The sequence below is a fragment of the Salmo salar genome, chromosome ssa23, assembly GCF_905237065.1.
Source record: "Salmo salar chromosome ssa23, Ssal_v3.1, whole genome shotgun sequence".
Classification (NCBI taxonomy): Eukaryota; Metazoa; Chordata; class Actinopteri; order Salmoniformes; family Salmonidae; genus Salmo; species Salmo salar.
The window spans coordinates 19,666,434-19,683,562 of record NC_059464.1 but is presented as its reverse complement, the minus strand read 5'-3'; the positions used below and the strand labels follow the sequence as shown (position 1 = coordinate 19,683,562).

Sequence of the window (17,129 nt, the reverse complement as noted above, 5' to 3'; positions counted from 1 at the left end):
GCAGCAGCAGTAGTACGGGTTCGAAGAGCCAAACCCAATGAATATAGTTGGTCACGAATGTTTGATCTTGAACAGAACTTACAACATCAATCATCATGTCTCAATCGAAATTGTACAGCCAGAAGTACAGAAAAGAGTGGGAGTCTGTACCTGAACAAATGTCAAATTATATATTTTGCCGAGATGACCAGTCAATTTGAGTAACGTTATTGTGTATTCTACGTAATGACGCAGTTTTACGTTATCATGCAATAACATCAAAACGTCACTTAGCAACTTTTAGCAACAAATCAACCTGCCTCTAGCAACTTACCCTGAAAATTAGTTGGCAACACTGGTAACGACCCTGGGTTTATAAGCGCGGAAATCGACTCTGCCGCACAGTCGATAGCGCGCTGGACTTCGGGCTAGAAGGTCGAGGGTTCGAGACCTGCTCCCTGTTGTCTCATTACAATAGTTTACTGTTCACTCAATTGGGAGTTGAGAATTTTGATAACTAGAGACAGATTAGATTATATTCTTAGCAATAGCTATTTGCTTTTTTGAAGTATTGTGATGGGCCTAGGCTTATTTAATAGGTAGGAAGCATTCGTTTTTACTCACCAAAGCATCAACACAGTGTGATCAAAGACTTAGTAATTTAGTTGTAGCAAGCAGCCAGTGTTAGTTTTCATTTCAGACCCAACATTCATTACGACTCATTTGTGGCCCAAAAACGAGAAGCTAGCTTTGAAGTGGAACCGGTTTGTCAGGTTGAAGCGAGCGGATTGGAGTAAGGGAACCGCAGGCACGTCTACTGTATGAGGTGCTCATTTAACCCCAGAGGATTTCGATGGCTATAACCAGCGGAAGGCATGATTCGGAATGCGACTGAAACCAGGTGCTTTGCCGAGCTACCGGTAACTTTACATCACGAGTGTCAGCAGTGATGGAGATAAACCGGGTAAATTGAACTAGTTATGTATTTTGTATTAATTATATCTATCCATCATCTAACTAACATTTCTAGATTGTTATATCTAGCTAGCTAAGGTTTATTATAAGGTTGCTACCTGTTTACTAGTAACGTCACAAGTAAGGCTACACTGCCTGCAATGTTTTTGACCAGCTAATTAGCTAATGTGTTTTTTTTTCGGTTTTATGCTTCTGCAGATATTGAATGTGCAACTATAATTATGGTTTATAATATATCGGAACTTAAACAGGACAGCATAATGGGTAGACAAAGAGAACATTGTGTAACAAGGTGTAGGCAGCTGACTTAGTGATAGGAGGTTGTGAAACCCATCACAAGGGGAGCATGTGAGGAACAGATAGAGTGGAGAAACAACTGTATAAGTAAATCACTGGAAATTGAGTGGTTGCTGACTCTTGAGTATACACTATGAAGATAAGATCCAACGCCTGGCAACATGTGATGCACCAGGAGGCTTGGACCAGCCTGTGCGTCTGCTATAGGCTGAGTAAGTCTAAACCACGCTCAGCCTCTACTCTGATAGTTCCCGCTCAGAGCGGGCCTATCTCTGTCAGGGTATTAAAGAAGAACTTTGTGCTTAAACAGAGAGTTCTCTGTATACCCTGCGAGATGGTGCAGTGAGCCCGTATATACGAACATCATATTTACCATTTGTACTATCATTCTATTTACTTAAAGATTAATAAAAAAATCATTGCAAAACTAAGTTGCATGGTTTGTTTATATCCTAATACCAGATTCGATTGACGCAACCCAACACTACCATGTCATAGCCTCTCTCTCTGCTAGCTAGTAATCTTATCCAGTTTGTCAATTTGGGACTGTGTTTCAAAAACATGTCGACACATTGCTGGGATTGAGACATGGGAGCCAGCCAGCCACATCTCGAACTTTGCCTAGCTAGCTAACGTCAGCTAAAGTTACGGTCCTGTTGGTCAATGTCATTGCATTGCAGCTCTTCAGTAAGGCCATTCTCCTGCCAATGTTTTATCTATGGAGATTGCATGGTTGTGTGCTGAATTCTATACACATCAGCAACGGGTGTGGTTGAAATAGCCGAATCCACTAATTTGAAGGGGTGTCCACATACTTTTGTATAGTGTGGCAGTTGATACTAGTCGTACGGGTGTGTGACGTCTTTTATTGATTCGTCTGGCTTTGTGGATGGTTCTGGATTTGTGGAGTGATGAGATGCTTTGGCACTTGACTCTGCAGACCTTGCTCACAATGTTGACTGTTCTGTGTTGGTGTTTGTTATTGACAGTGAACCATACTAGCCGTAGCATCCTGTCCATGTCCCTTGTACTGCGTGGCTCTCCTCATCCCTCCGCTTCTCTGGCCTGCTCTGAAACAGCTTGAGTACTCACGCAGTAAGTATTGTTATCTCATTGGTAATATACTGTGTCATAATATGATTCAAAGTCTAAATGTTTAACAATATGTGAGAACGAGTAACTTCCTAATTTATTTTTCTGTCTTTCTCCCTCTCTCTTCCTCTAGGAACCTGAATACCACCTCAGTCCAACATCAGCCTTCTGTCACGCTGCCATCAACACACCTGCATCCAGCCCTAAACTGACTCCTGTTTGCCTGCTGTAACTGTCATTAGGGTTTTATTACACCGAGTTGTTCCCTTTTATCCTCTGCCCTTGTTTACTTCCCATTACTGAGATGAGATAATGGGATTAGAGTAAGCAGCACCTGTAACAAGCCTAACTCCACACCCGCGCTCGGTCTATGTTCATCGGATGTTGTGCTCCTTGACACTCCTCACAACAAGCGCTCTACATCTTTGCTGCTGCCGCCAAGCTTTCAGAGTGGAACTCAACTAACCATAAAGAAATGTACACAATTATTTATTGAATTTCTAAATTGTATTGTTATTGTATATTAACTATCATTATTATAGGGACTGTGTCCACAAAGTGGAATGTTGACAGATAAAAAAAAATAAAAAAAGACCCATGATGAAAGTGTTGTATTGGTATAACATATATTAATAAAAAGGTAAAAACATGTTTGAATTCTTCTTATGGTAACTTGAAGCCGGTGTAGGGCATGTTCTCCTCATTTGGAAACCTATTTCTTGTCCCATTGACTGCACACACTGGAATTGGCACACAGTTGTGCTGCCCCAGATAGCCCCAATTCCAGGTGATAAACTACCCGTAGGCAACGGTTCTGAACTTCCTAAAAAGTGTACTACTAGGGGGAGTGGAGTAACATTATTTGAGTTCATTATTGCATTAGATTAGTGGGGATTCTATTTCTAGATTAACTATATTGACATCCATGCAGAACGTGGAGAGGCCAGAATGTTGTGTCATACAGCCCACTCCTTCCTCTGTCATCGTGGACGTGCCGCTCTCGCTTTGTTTGGTAGTTAACTCGGCCTACAGTCCTTACCATGATGGGCCCCAGATGTCAATATGTAAGTCTCTGCTCTCTCTTAGCTTTTTTTTTATCTGCCGGAGGGTTTTGTTTTAGTTATGTTTTGTGGGTTACTGCCTGTGCTTGCTGATCTTCGTTGTTGTAACGTTAGCTGGCTAGGCTAGCTAGCTGGCTAAAATATCTAACGTTAACTGGCTGGCTAAGATAACGTTAATTGCATATAACATTCTTTGATAACTGGTTAGATGTGGTTATGGATTTCCAAAAATTTGGTTTACTTTAATGTAGCTTGTAAACTAGGTGTTGATAGCAACTGGCTGACTCATCAAATGCTAACGTAATGTTAGCAGGCTGGTAGGGCTAATGCTAGCTAGCTAGTAGGACTACCGTTAACAGGCTAGTTGACTAGCAACCTTGCAAGCTGATTTGTAACAATATATTCATAAAGTAAGTTAGCTGAACATTTAATTGAAATCAGTAGTCATGAGTGCAAACAATTTGGTTTAATTTGAAGTTATACATTTGAATTTATTTCTGTTGGAGTTTACAATATAGGGAATAGGCTGGCTTGCCGGGTCCTCCATATTACGTCACACCCCGCAAATGTTTTTTCCGGAATGACTTAGGCATTCTTCAGAAGTTTTATGCAATATCTAGAAAAATAGAAAAGTGAGGTATAACTTTGCATTGGGACTTTTGATGTGTATTGTAATGCAAATCCATATGTTACATTTGGTTAAGTTTATGCTATCTACCCTTTAACTGCTTTTCACTGACCACTGCAACTCAACAATCAACTGTTTGGTAGGCTCTTTGCCAAACGCGCTGCCCAAATTACGTGCTTAAAACAATCCACAGCTCATAGAAGTTAATCATCAAATGATGCTCTCTGGTGTAGTATTTTGAATGATTTTATTTATTTCTGTAATTTAATTTAATTTACTTTAGGGGAAGTTTATCTTCCCCTAGCCTATTGGACGCGCCACCTATGCCAACATCGATGTGTAACCGGTCCATAAAACAGCTGGCCGCGAAGCTTACAAGGTCAACTTCAAATGCCAACATCAAATTCAAAGCAATCGGCGCACTACCTAAACGGCTGAAAAGCAAACTGTCTGGCACTGTCTGCTGAGAGAAAGGCTGTGCAGGCTGGCGGATTCTCTAGGAGACCTGCTCTGCATGGTCCTAAAGCCAGCCTACCAAAATGCTGAACAGCCATTGCATTTTAATCAGGATTGGAATGATTTCAGTCAACTTTTAGGTAGCCTACTTTTACATTTTTGGTCTTGAGCTGTGGAACTTAATTAAAAAGGGGTCTGAAATTAGAGCAGCATCTCCATTAGTTACAGCAGGGCCTGACAAAAGTCTGTGCTGCTTCTCAGAAGAGAAACGGTGAATCAGCCAAAGTTTCAATCCTTCATTTTATGAAGGGAGAATGAAATGACTCGCTTAATGTATTGCTTAGCAAAGGACACCGAGGAGAGAGAAGGAGGAAAGGTGAGAGATTGAGAGTCAGGGAGCAAAGTAGAGAGAGAAAGCGATGAAGGGAGAAAAGGAGGGAGTGGGAGAGGGAGGAAGGGAAAAAAGGAGAGAGGGAACGTAAGGTTTGACTTAGAGTGGTCAGTCTCTCTGGGAAACGAAGGATGGGGTCCGACTATGTTTCCACACTCTGGGTCAGTGCTGTTTACGGCATATTGCTGCTGTCAAGAGAGGGTACACACACACTGGGTCTTTGAGTGTGTGAGCTGCTCTTCAGGGAGGATAGAGAGGGCAGGCACTCCAGAATGAGTCCCACTCTCAGCCAGACTGGCCAGCGAGGATAGATGGGAGAGGAATCCTCATCTATGCTGAGCCTTCTGCATATCTTACTGCTCCACACAAATGACTATATAGCCCCACAGATAATCTAGACCAGGTATGGGTAACTCCAGTCCTCTAGGGCCTGCTTGGTGTCACACTGACCGTGTCCAAACTTGACAGTTCATGCAGCTTTTGTATTCTGATAATGGAGTTCTGATCATGGAATTCCGAACACGTCATGTGTCTACATTTACATTTAAATGTGTCCACCATATCCACATTATAATTATAATTAATATTATAATAACACAACAACAACTGATGGCAGTAGCTAACTACTTTAGCTAAGTAGCCAGCTAACCTCTGTAGCTAGCCAGCAAGCTAGCAAGCAGCGCTAAATGGATTGCAAATGAGTTAGCATAACTCTAGCCAAACAAAACACGCCAGGAACATATTCCCTCAAAGTTATAATGAAAAGGTGCCTCTCGGGTCCCAAAACACAAGTTTTCTGGAGACTTGTGGGAGGAGTGCTGATGATGTTGCCCACTAACCAGCTAACATATTCTGACTCCAATCAACTAATCATGATTTTCAGTTTAGAATGCAATTAGTTTAATCAGCTATGTTTGCTAGGGATGGGGGAAAAGTGTGACACCACTCCGGCTCCCGAGGACTGGAGTTGCCCATGACTGATCTAGACCTCTGTGTGAGTCAAGCGTCTGGTACAACACTAGGCTAGCTAGCTATCACTCCTTCCCACAGCACTACTCCCTAAGGCCCTACAGTACAGCCACACTGCTGAAAGCTTCTATTAAAGCCACTGAGCTATTTACACACAGCTACAATCTGCCAACCCAGTCTCCCTGTGGGGAAGCCAGACATTACACATAAGAAGGATATGGGTAAGCAGTGGTGTGTTAGTTGTGTGTTAGTGCTGGGCTCAGTTGGTAGAGCATGGTGCTTGCAACACCAGGTTTGTGGGTTCGATTCCCACAGGGGACCGGTATGGGAAAAATGTATGCACTCACTACTGTAAGTCACTCTGGATTTTTTTTTTAAATGTCAAACAAAAGCCTGCACACCGTGCAGTTTTCCAGGACCAGTGTTCTATGTAGATGATGATCCCTGATGTAGGCTTGCTATATCCTCAGAGAGCAGCAGTAGCATCACATTAAGACTTTAACACCCAGCAGCATCCCTCCCACTTCAGAGAACAGGACAGGACATTAATGGAGCAGAGGTTGTTTAATTTGACAGGCGCCTGGATCCCATCTCATTACTGTCAATCACATAGACACAGGTAAACACCAGGCAGCAGGATAATTGAAGAGCCAAATAAATGAGATGCTGAGAGTGAATCACTGAAACACAATGCCTCTGCCTGTCTCTCTCTTCTCTGTCTCGCTGTCTGTCTTTCTCTCTGTTCTCTTTCCCCCTCTTTCTGTCTAGCGGTCTCTCTCTTTCTATATTGGTCTGTACCCCTCTCTCTCCCTCTCTTTTCTATCGCTCTCTAACAAGGCTGTAATGCTGTTTAAATGAAACCTCTGTAGTTAATTTGAGACAAAAGGATTACATGGAGAACTGTAGATGATGTGGTGTGGGAGACACAAGGGCTGGAGGAGCAGTCACCACCATGCCTATACTCACACCCATACCCATACATATCCATGTGCACCATATCCATACCCACACTCAAACCCATACCAATGTCAAATACCCAGACCTATACCCTGTATGCCGGCACATACAGTAAAGAGGGAGCTAGGCAAAGGGCGCACTTACATTTACAGGCGTTATACAACCAGTAGTTGACCCCTATGATCCTGTCAGTTCAGCTAATACCACACTGTTCAATATGAACAAATTACAATATTTATTAGGACTATATTATACTTACTGGAATAATTACACAGTAATAAGGACACTGTAATGTAAAAATGTAACAAGGCCTGATTTAACTATTTTCAAACATAACCTGTTCTCCTGCCAACAACAACAGCTGCTGTTATCCCCCAGTAGCGTTACGCACTCTGGGCAGCGGGCCTCGGCTCTCAAACAGTTTGCACCTTTACGGGAACCTCTAAGTAACAATATCTAAAAATAACAAACAATGAGTGATAGCAAGCCGTGTGGTGGGAGTATGGGAGAATTCAACATATTTGAAAAACACTAAAGATAAAAACTTTCTCCTGAGGAGACGTGATGTTCCACAGGAATCTCTTTTGAGATAGAAATCTAACTTCACATGCACATACAGGACCTTGTAAGCTAGGACCATGAGCGAATATTGACCTTATAACCTTTGCATGTACTGGTAAAACAGTGATGACATAGCCTACTTTTACCAAATAGCCAACATTATCATGCAGAGGAATCAACAGGACATAGAAAAGTAAATGGTCATAAGACAAGAAACACAGGATGGTGGTGAATATTGAGTTCAAATAAATAAAAGAGGCTACATTTTAAGACGGACAAAAAAAAAGAGAGACCGCCAAAAGCAGTTTCTATTAAATATGTCCACCCCACTGCCTCACTTCAAAGAGCGCCATCCCTGATCACCGTCCGACCATCTGGACTACAGCCCTACTACACTCTCACATGAGAACAAGAAAAAGCGGCCCCGTAGACTTTATACACAAGCCTAAAAACCTGAGTAATAAATTCTGTCTGTAACAGTATTGCTTATCTATGCCGATTTAGTCCTGCAAGGTGATTTGTTGATTGATTTGTCACACTTTCTGGTGGTGTGGTCAAATTGTACTGGAGGCGGTAGAAGGGCCACCCAGGGGACGGTAGTGCGTTTTATCCATGGTTTATATCAAGGGATTTTGGTACTTTCCCTATACATTAGCCTATGCCACAGTACCGGCATGGGTTGTCGCCGTTGGTTCTGGGTTCCTATTTGTCACACTCCTCTGATATTTGCCTCTCCAAAGACCACGAAACAACATGTTTTGTTGCCCATGATGAGTCTTTTTTATCAGAGTTACGGATCTCACAATAAGCCAGACTCAAGTAACTTCCATGACAGTTTTGTGGTGCTGAAACGTGAATCTACAGCCGCGGAGAAATCAATCGGGAGGTGGCCAGCACGTGGTGTTGAAATTAGGCTAATTTGAGTAAATCATTTCAAGTCTTCATTTTAATTTGAATTAACTAACAAGAGGGCTTTGTGTTGGAGCCTGTTTCTTCCTATTTAAGAAATAAGAGGTAGGCCTACCTGTTTCACATACTACATTATAGGCCATCAATAGATTTGTAAGCCAATTCCTCCAGTAGTGTCACCACTACATAAATACCTCTGTGTTGTGAAGGGCTTGGTGTGTTAAGCTAAAACCAGTGCTTGAATTGAGGGGGTATGCCTATGTGAGTGTATGCTATAGCCTACTTTTTGCTAGTTTAAGATTATGAAGAAACTAAAACGGATTCAGAATATATAAAGTGATCTATAACGACGATGCTTTAGGCTAAAAACAAGGCACAAGAAAGACACGCCTCTGATGCATATGGGGGTTAATGGTCTTTGGTTAATCTCTATGACATTCAGAGGCTGAGCTAAGAAGAAAAGGAAAATACTTTGGAAGTAGGCCTACAGATGTTGGATCTTTACTTGATCACTCTTTTGTCACTGAGAATTTTCCCTGAATTTTCCCTGAAAAAGGGCAGTTCTCTTTCTCTCCATGCGGGGGCTGTTGAGTCACTGGGATCAGGGCTTGCTTTCAAAATAATTTGATTTCGCTCACTGAAACGCTAGGCCTAGGTCCTACAGTATTACTGCAACAATCAAATGTACAAAAATGTATCTGAAATGCAGCCATACACATCAACAACTTTCATTTTATATAGCTTATTAACACAAGATAGATATTGGTCTCCACTAGGCTATGGCATACAAGTGACAAGTGTAATGCTAAAGTTAAAATTGAATTCCATTTGGGCCTGCGGTAGTCCAGCAGTTATACCGCGCACATATATGCCTACCCTGTCGGTGTGGGTTCGATTCGGGCCCACGCCCCTTCTGGCACGAATAACTCCATCCTCCCAACTGACTTGATTCATTTACACATTTTCAATATGGACAGTTCAGGGATATTTTACCCCCAATCTTGAAGAATTGACAATGACTTTTGGATAACATAAATAGAAATAAATAAATAGAAACCAAATAAAATAATAGCAATATGCTAGACCAACATTAGTTTCCATTCATTCAAATTGTCTGATAAATTGCCACAGTAGATTTGCCGTGGTAAACAATGAAATACTTTCTTTCTATTGTACGGAATGCTTCTAAATAATGGCCTTTGTCTGTTCAAAAATGACTCCAGTTCCAGTGGCATGCATTGAAATGTGTGGCTTTCTTTTGCAAAATATCTACGAAGTAACAGGCTTATTTTCAAATAATAATAATTATAATCACTATTGGGAAACTGGGCCTAGGGCTATTTCACTCCAGCAGCTGGCATATTCTGTCCATTCAAAATTCACTGGTGGGAATATGGCGGCTCTCAACACCCGGCAACAGAAAGAGTTGGCCACTCTTGCCTATGCCGTTCGGCCATCGCTCATCCATATATTTATATGTACATATTCTTATTCATTCCTTTACACTTGTGTGTAAAAGGTAGTTGTTGTGAAATTGTTAGATATTACTGCATGGTCGGAACTAGAAGCACATCTCGAGTTGAATCCACACTCCCCCCCAGCAATTTTCAAACGGTTCCTTCATTTTTTTACTTTACCTTTATTTTACCTTTTACCTAGACAGTTAAGAACAAATTCTTATTTTCAATGACGGCCTAGGAACAGTGGGCTAACTGCCTTGTTCAGGGGCAGAACGACAGATTTATTTACCTTGTCACTTCGGGGATTCGATCTTGCAACCTTTCGGTTACTAGTCCAAAGCTCTAACCACCTCATGTTCTAGCCCCAACACATATCTAGCTAGATTTACCCCATGGCCTACATGCCAATGGGGCATTATGTGGCAGGTTTGACAACGGAACAACAGTAGCTGAGGTGAGGTAGGTGACTAGTTTGTTTAGATGAAGGGGGCAACTAACCCGTATTCTCCTCATAGCAGCCACAATCTCCACTCTGCTGTTCGGCCGAGCCACGTCCAGACTGCCGATGTACTGGTTAGGAACAAAACAGAAAGCAACGATAGAAATGTTACCATATTTATTTCACCATTGTGATATATTCTACAGTGGCATATTTTTTGGGGGTATATAATTATTACAAGATAATATCACGCTATTACCAAATAATTAAAGAAACTATAATGAAATAACCCATTATCTCGTTAATACGAGAAAGATAACGTTATAATGAGAAAGATCTAGCTAATACAAGACAATCCGGTTGCACGTTATTAAGAGAAATAGCCTTTATTATGCTGAAACGTTAAGCTTTGCTTCCTCTCATGCACAGGTTGACATTATGTCCGGTTTGCTTGAGTTAATCAACTTTTATTTTCTCCTCGGTTTGAGGCATTGGGAGATATAGTGTTAGTGTCATGAGCAATATAGATGGTGTTGTCATTAGTTTACGTCCATTGCAGAGAATTCTGAGTTCTCTAAGGCTCTTCTGATGAAAAAACTAAGGAACCTCCTTGATATAGCTTTAGTCCTTCTTGATCAACTGGGCCGACATGGGAAGCTTCATGTATACAAACAAATACATCTTAAATGAATCCAAGAAGGATATGTGGTGAACTAAAACACAGTCAGGCATTTACTTCTTATTCTAGACCCCAATTGAGTGCGCCTTTTGGTGGAAGTATCTGGGAACGAGATTTGCTAGCAGGCTACCTAACCTTCACAACCAAGAGGGCATAGAGGAACAGTTTAGGTAAGTGTCCTTTTTGTCTTGTAATTTTACATTTGGAAGGTGCATTGAAACAATTAGCTGGCATGATTATATTACCTCTAGCACAGTCAGCTAGCTAGCTAGCAAGCTAAATGAATGATGCATTGAAATGAGCTACTCTCGAGGGATTACTATGGTAGCTAGCTATGGCTATTCTCAAGAACAAGCAAGCCTGTATCTGAGAAGCATGTCCAACTGATTGAGCGTTCTACTCAACGCATTCTCAATGAGCGCTGATTTAATCAAAAGTGCATTACAGTGGCTTGAATATACAAAGATTGCAAAAGGAGGAAAATAATTTGTAGGAAAAGCTTTTGTCCTAATTTTGATGCTGCCAGATTGACTTTAGATTCAGTATAACGTTAGCTAAGATTGAGTGGAGACCACCGGATTTTCGCTAGCCAACATTACCATTGCTAGCTATTTCTGACAAAATTTGCTAGCTAATGACAACATCGCCATCCATTTGCCGACATGATAATGATGGCATAGTTGTTTCCTACTAAACATTTGCCTACTTTTGCAATGCCATCATATTTCCAGGCAACTGTTGTGTTATTTAGACGAAAAAGTCATTGGCCTCCATCACAGGAGGTTGGTGGCACCTTAATTGGTGAGGACGGGCTCTGGGACTCCAAGACAGACAGACTGGCTGGCAGATAGACAGACAAAGAGGGCTTATGGTAATGGCTGGAGCAGAATGGTATCAAATACATAGTTTCCCTGTGTTTGCTCCATTCCAGCCATTACTATGAGCTGTCCTCCTCTCAGCAGCCTCCATTGTTCTCCATCTATCATGACTTTTGGGCACCACTATGGTGCCGATGGCAGAGGGCGGCTTGAGAATGTTTTATTTTTTTACCTTTATTTAACTAGGCAAGTCAGTTAAGAACAAATTCTTATTTTCAATGACGGCCTAGGAACAGTGGGTTAACTGCCTTGTTCAAAGGCAGAACAACAGATTTGTACCTTGTCAGCTTGGGGATTTGAACTTGCAACCCTTCGGTTACTAGTCCAACACTCTAACCACTAGGCTACCCTGCCACCCCAACGTGATGACGCAACCCAGTGACGGAGGTGCAACCTATGAATAGCAACATTGGTTTTGCGTTTGTCTATTTTGCCAAGGTATCAGACTGTGTGTATCTAAGTCTGTCTGCCTGCCAGTCGGTCAGTCTGTCTTGGAGTTCCAGATGTCGCTGGAGGAGTGGTGGTAGCCACTTGAGGGCAACTTTACTGGATTCCATGTAGGAGCTCATCGTCATGAAGTTAATCTTTAACAGCAGATACAAGTATCCTATATTAGGTACTACTAAAGTGCTAGCGAGTTAGTACATGTACAGTGGGGGGAAAAAGTATTTGATCCCCTGCTGATTTTGTACGTTTGCCCACTGACAAAGAAAGGATCAGTCTATAATTTTAATGGTAGGTTTATTTGAACAGTGAGAGACAGAATAACAACAAAAAAGTCCAGAAAAACACGTCAAAAATGTTATAAATTGATTTGCATTTTAATGAGGGAAATAAATATTTGACCCCCTCTCAATCAGAAATATTTCTGGCTCCCAGGTGTCTTTTATACAGGTAACGAGCTGAGATTAGGAGCACACTCTTAAAGGGAGTGCTCCTAACCGCAGCTTGTTACCTGTAAAAAAGACACCTGTCCACAGAAGCAATCAATCAGATTCCAAACTCTCCACCATGGCCAAGACCAAAGAGCTCTCCAAGGATGTCAGGGACAAGATTGTAGACCTACACAAGGCTGGAATGGGCTACAAGACCATCGCCAAGCAGCTTGGTGAGAAGGTGACAACATTTGGTGCGATTATTCGCAAATGGAAGAAACACAAAAACTGTCAATATCCCTCGGCCTGGGGCTCCATGCAAGATCTCACCTCGTGGAGTTGCAATGATCATGAGAACGGTGAGGAATCAGCCCAGAACTACACGGGAGGATCTTGTCAATGATCTCAAGGCAGCTGGGACCATAGTCACCAAGAAAACAATTGGTAACACACTACGCCGTGAAGGACTGAAATCCTGCAGCACCCGCAAGGTCCCCCTGCTCAAGAATACATATACATGCCCGTCTGAAGTTTGCCAATGAACATCTGAATGACTCAGAGGACAACTGGTGAAAGTGTTGTGGTCAGATGAGACCAAAATGGAGCTCTTTGACATCAACTCAACTCGCCGTGTTTGGAGGAAGAGGAATGCTGCCTATGACCCCAAGAACACCATCTCCACCGTCAAACATGGAGGTGGAAACATTATGCTTTGGGGGTGTTTTTCTGCTAAGGGGACAGGACAACTTCACCGCATCAAAGGGACGATGGACGGGGCCATGTACCGTCAAACCTTGGGTGAGAACCTCCTTCCCTCAGCCAGGGCATTGAAAATGGGTTGTGGATGGGTATTCCAGCATGACAATGACCCAAAACACACGGCCAAGGCAACAATGGAGTGGCTCAAGAAGAAGCACATTAAGGTCCTGGAGTGGCCTAGCCAGTCTCCAGACCTTAATCCCATAGAAAATCTGTGGAGGGAGCTGAAGGTTCGAGTTGCCCAACGTCAGCCTCGAAACCTTAATGACTTGGAGAAGATCTGCAAAGAGGAGTGGGACAAAATCCCTCCTGAGATGTGTGCAAACCTGGTGGCCAACTACAAGAAACATCTGACCTCTGTGATTGCCAACACGGGTTTTGCCACCAAGTACTAAGTCATGTTTTGCAGATGGGTCAAATACTTATTTCCCTCATTAAAATGCAAATCATTTTATAACATTTTTGGCATGCATTTTTCTGGATTCTTTTGTTGTTATTCTGTCTCTCACTGTTCAAATAAACCTACTATTAAAATTATAGACTAATCATTTCTTTGTAAGTGGGCAAACGTACAAAATCAGCAGGGGATCAAATACTTTTTTCCCCCAATGTACATATGGATTTACAGTACTAATAATATTTAATTAATGCACTTTGTCGAATTTTACCCAAGAGAACAATCCAGAGAAAGAATTTGAAAATGGTAAGATCATAATAAATACTAGTATTATATAGACAGAGTGGACCTGATCCTAGACCAGCACTCCTACTCTGATGGCAAATTCTCTCTCTCCCTCATCCTTTCTATAACTTAAGATTGACCCCCTTGTAAATGTGGGTGAGTGGACATAGAGATCTGGGACTAGCCTAGCAACAGCAGCACTTCTCAACTATTGGCAAGAATTTATTTGACATCCAATCACCATGAGAGATGCTTTATTTTGCAATCAACACTTCTATTGCAGGAGGTAAGCACCTATCAGATCCCCCTGCTGTCCTTCACCACTCGGTGCAGTCTGCTGACCATTGCTGAGGCCAGGAAGATGTCCGCCAGCCGAAGTAGGAGCCAAGTTCATTGCCATGCAATGCTCTACCGACCGAGGTAGGCTTTGGCTTCCAGGTGGGTCACAGTTACAATCCCCTTTGCTTCCACCCACTTCACATTCTTCTTCAGGCGCTGATATTACTTTCTAAATGAAATGTTATTATGGTCAGATTACTTACAATAGTGAACGATTATATCCGCTCAAGGGACAGTACCAGAGACTGTAAGGGGGCTGTTGCCTGATTAGAAGTTTACAGAAGTTATTTTTTGAATACATTATTTTCTATATTAGTTTAGGGTTCATCTAATCCCAACCTGACAGTGTGCCTTTCAACTATTCTATTTTGTTTTCTAACCCTCAGGAAACCATGAGAAGGGAGTGGGCCACCCGACCAACACCATTGCTGTGTGTGGTTAAACTCCAGCAGCTCCTCTAGGTGCTTCAGAAGACCTACTTTCTTTTAGATCCTGCTGAAACGGTCCACTATCAGCCAGGTGAGGATGCTCTCCCATGGAAAGGATGAGCTGTTATGGCAACAAAATGGCTGAAAGTTGCCTGAGTCGTGCCTTGTTTTCTGAAAAGTTTAAATTTACTCCTGAAGATCTTAGTGCATTAAACTGACAACTACAGACAAGACTGTTAAAGGCAAAGCATGTTTTCCTGTAATCGAGAATCTGCAATATATTAAAGTAGCAAGTTAGGATCCTCCTCATCCCCATTTTGCACTATTGAGAGCATCGTGTTGGACTGTATCACAGCCTGGTATGGCAATTGCACCGTCCATAACCGCAGGGCTCTCCAGAGGGTGGAGCGGTCAGCCCAACGCATCACCAGAGGCACACTGCCTGCCCTCCAGGACATCTACAGCATCTGGTGTCACAGGAAGGTCAAGAGAATCATCAGCCTCAGCCACCTGAGCCATGGCCTCTTCACCCCGCTACGATCTACAAGGCGGCGACAGTACAGGTGCATCAAAGCTGGGACAGAGAGACTGAGAAACTGCTTGTATATCCAGGTATAGAGTGCATTTGGAAAGTATTCAGACATCTTGACCTTTTCCATATTTTGTTACATTACAGTCAATTCTAAAATGGATTTAAAAAATCGAAATAAACTCAAAAATCTACACACAGTAGCACATAATGACAAAGCGAAAACAGGTTTTTTATTCAGACCCTTTACAATGAGACTTGAAATTGAGCTCTTTAAACATAGACATGGAATCACAGGCAACTTTAATAATGGAACACGAGTCACTTTAATAATGTTTACATACAGTATATACATATGAGATAAAGCAGTATTTTAGTCAATGCCACTCCGACATTGCTCGTACTAAAATATTTCTTAATTCCATTCTTTTACTTTTAGATTTGTGTATTGTTGTGAATTGTTAGATACTACTGCATTGTTGGAGCTAGGAACACAGGCATTTTGCTACACATTTTTGCTACACCTGCAATAACATCTGCTGAATATGTGTATGTGACCAATAAAATTTGATTTGATTTGGAAAGGCACACACCTGTCGTTATACGGTCCCACAGTTGACAGTGCATGTCAGAGCAAAAACCAAGCCATGAGGTCAAAGGAATTGTCTGTAGAGGTCCGAGACAGGATTGTGTCGAGGTCCCCAAGAAGACAGCGGCCTTCATCATTCTTAAATGGAAGAAGTTTGGAATCACAAAGACTCTTCCTAGTGCTGGCCGGCTGGCCAAACTGAGCAATCGTGCAAGAAGGGCCTTGGTCAGGGAGGTGACCAAGAACCTGATCGTCATTCTGACAAAGCTCCAGAGTTCTTCTGTGGAGATGGTAGAACCAGCACTCCAGCAATCAGGCCTTTATGGTAGAGTGGCCAGATGGAAACCACTCCTCAGTAAGGCACATGACAGCCCACTTGGAGTTTGCCAAAGGGCACCTAAAAGACTGTCAGACCATGAGAAACAAGATTATCTGGTCTGATGAAACCAAGATTGAACACTTTGGCCTGAATGCCAAGCATCACGTCTGGAGGACGTGATATATACACGTGTATATATATATAGACCTGTTCTGAAAGGCCCCAGAGTCTGCAACACCACTAAGCAAGGGGCACCACCAAGCAAGCTGCACCATGAAGACCAAGGAGCTCTCCAAACAGGTCAGGGACAAAATTGTGGAGAAGTACAGATCAGGGTTGGGTTATAAAAAAAATCAGAACGTTTTTACATCCCACGGAGCACCATTAAATCCATTATTAAAAAATGGAAAGAATATGGCACCACAACAAACCTACCAAGAGAGGGCCGCCCACCAAAACTCACGGACCAGGCAAGGAGGGCATTAATCAGAGGCAACAAAGAGACCAAAGATAACCCTGAAGGAGCTGCATAGCTCCAGAGCGGAGATTGGAGTATCTGTCCATAGGACCACTCTGAATCCACAATATGGCAGAGATTGAAAAGCCATAAAACATACAGTACCAGTCAAAAGTTTGACACACCTACTCATTCAAGGGTTTTTCTTTATTTTTACTATTTTATACATTGTAGAATAATAGGGAAGATATCAAAACTATGAAATAACACATGGAATCATGTGTAGCCAAAAGTGTTAAACAAATCAAAATATATTTTATATTTGAGATTCTTTGAAGTAGACACCCTTTGCCTTGATGACAGCTTTGCACACTCTTGGCATTCTCTCAACCAGCTTCACCTGGAATGCTTTTCCAACAGT

General features: G+C 42.1%; 1 protein-coding gene and 1 long non-coding RNA gene across 5 annotated transcripts in view; one reads left to right on the top strand and one right to left on the bottom strand.

Annotated features, from left to right (window-relative positions):
* The window catches only part of LOC106584141 (carboxyl-terminal PDZ ligand of neuronal nitric oxide synthase protein), a 241,671-nt gene that overhangs the window by 191,169 nt on the left and 33,373 nt on the right, over positions 1-17,129 (bottom strand). For both annotated transcript variants that reach the window (XM_014169058.2, XM_014169057.2), the window contains exon 2: positions 10,234-10,305. In XM_014169058.2, the coding sequence (XP_014024533.1) occupies positions 10,234-10,305 (72 nt within the window). The remainder of the gene's footprint in view (positions 1-10,233; positions 10,306-17,129) is intronic.
* Positions 585-15,614, top strand: LOC106584142 (uncharacterized). 3 transcript variants are annotated; one of them, XR_001323696.2, is made up of 6 exons: positions 585-943; positions 2,241-2,346; positions 2,477-3,407; positions 10,923-11,023; positions 14,331-14,485; positions 14,773-15,614. It is a non-coding gene; the product is annotated as an uncharacterized lncRNA (long non-coding RNA). The 3 variants fall into 3 exon arrangements; XR_001323700.2 differs by lacking the exon at positions 585-943 and adding an exon at positions 1,828-1,938; XR_001323697.2 differs by lacking the exon at positions 10,923-11,023.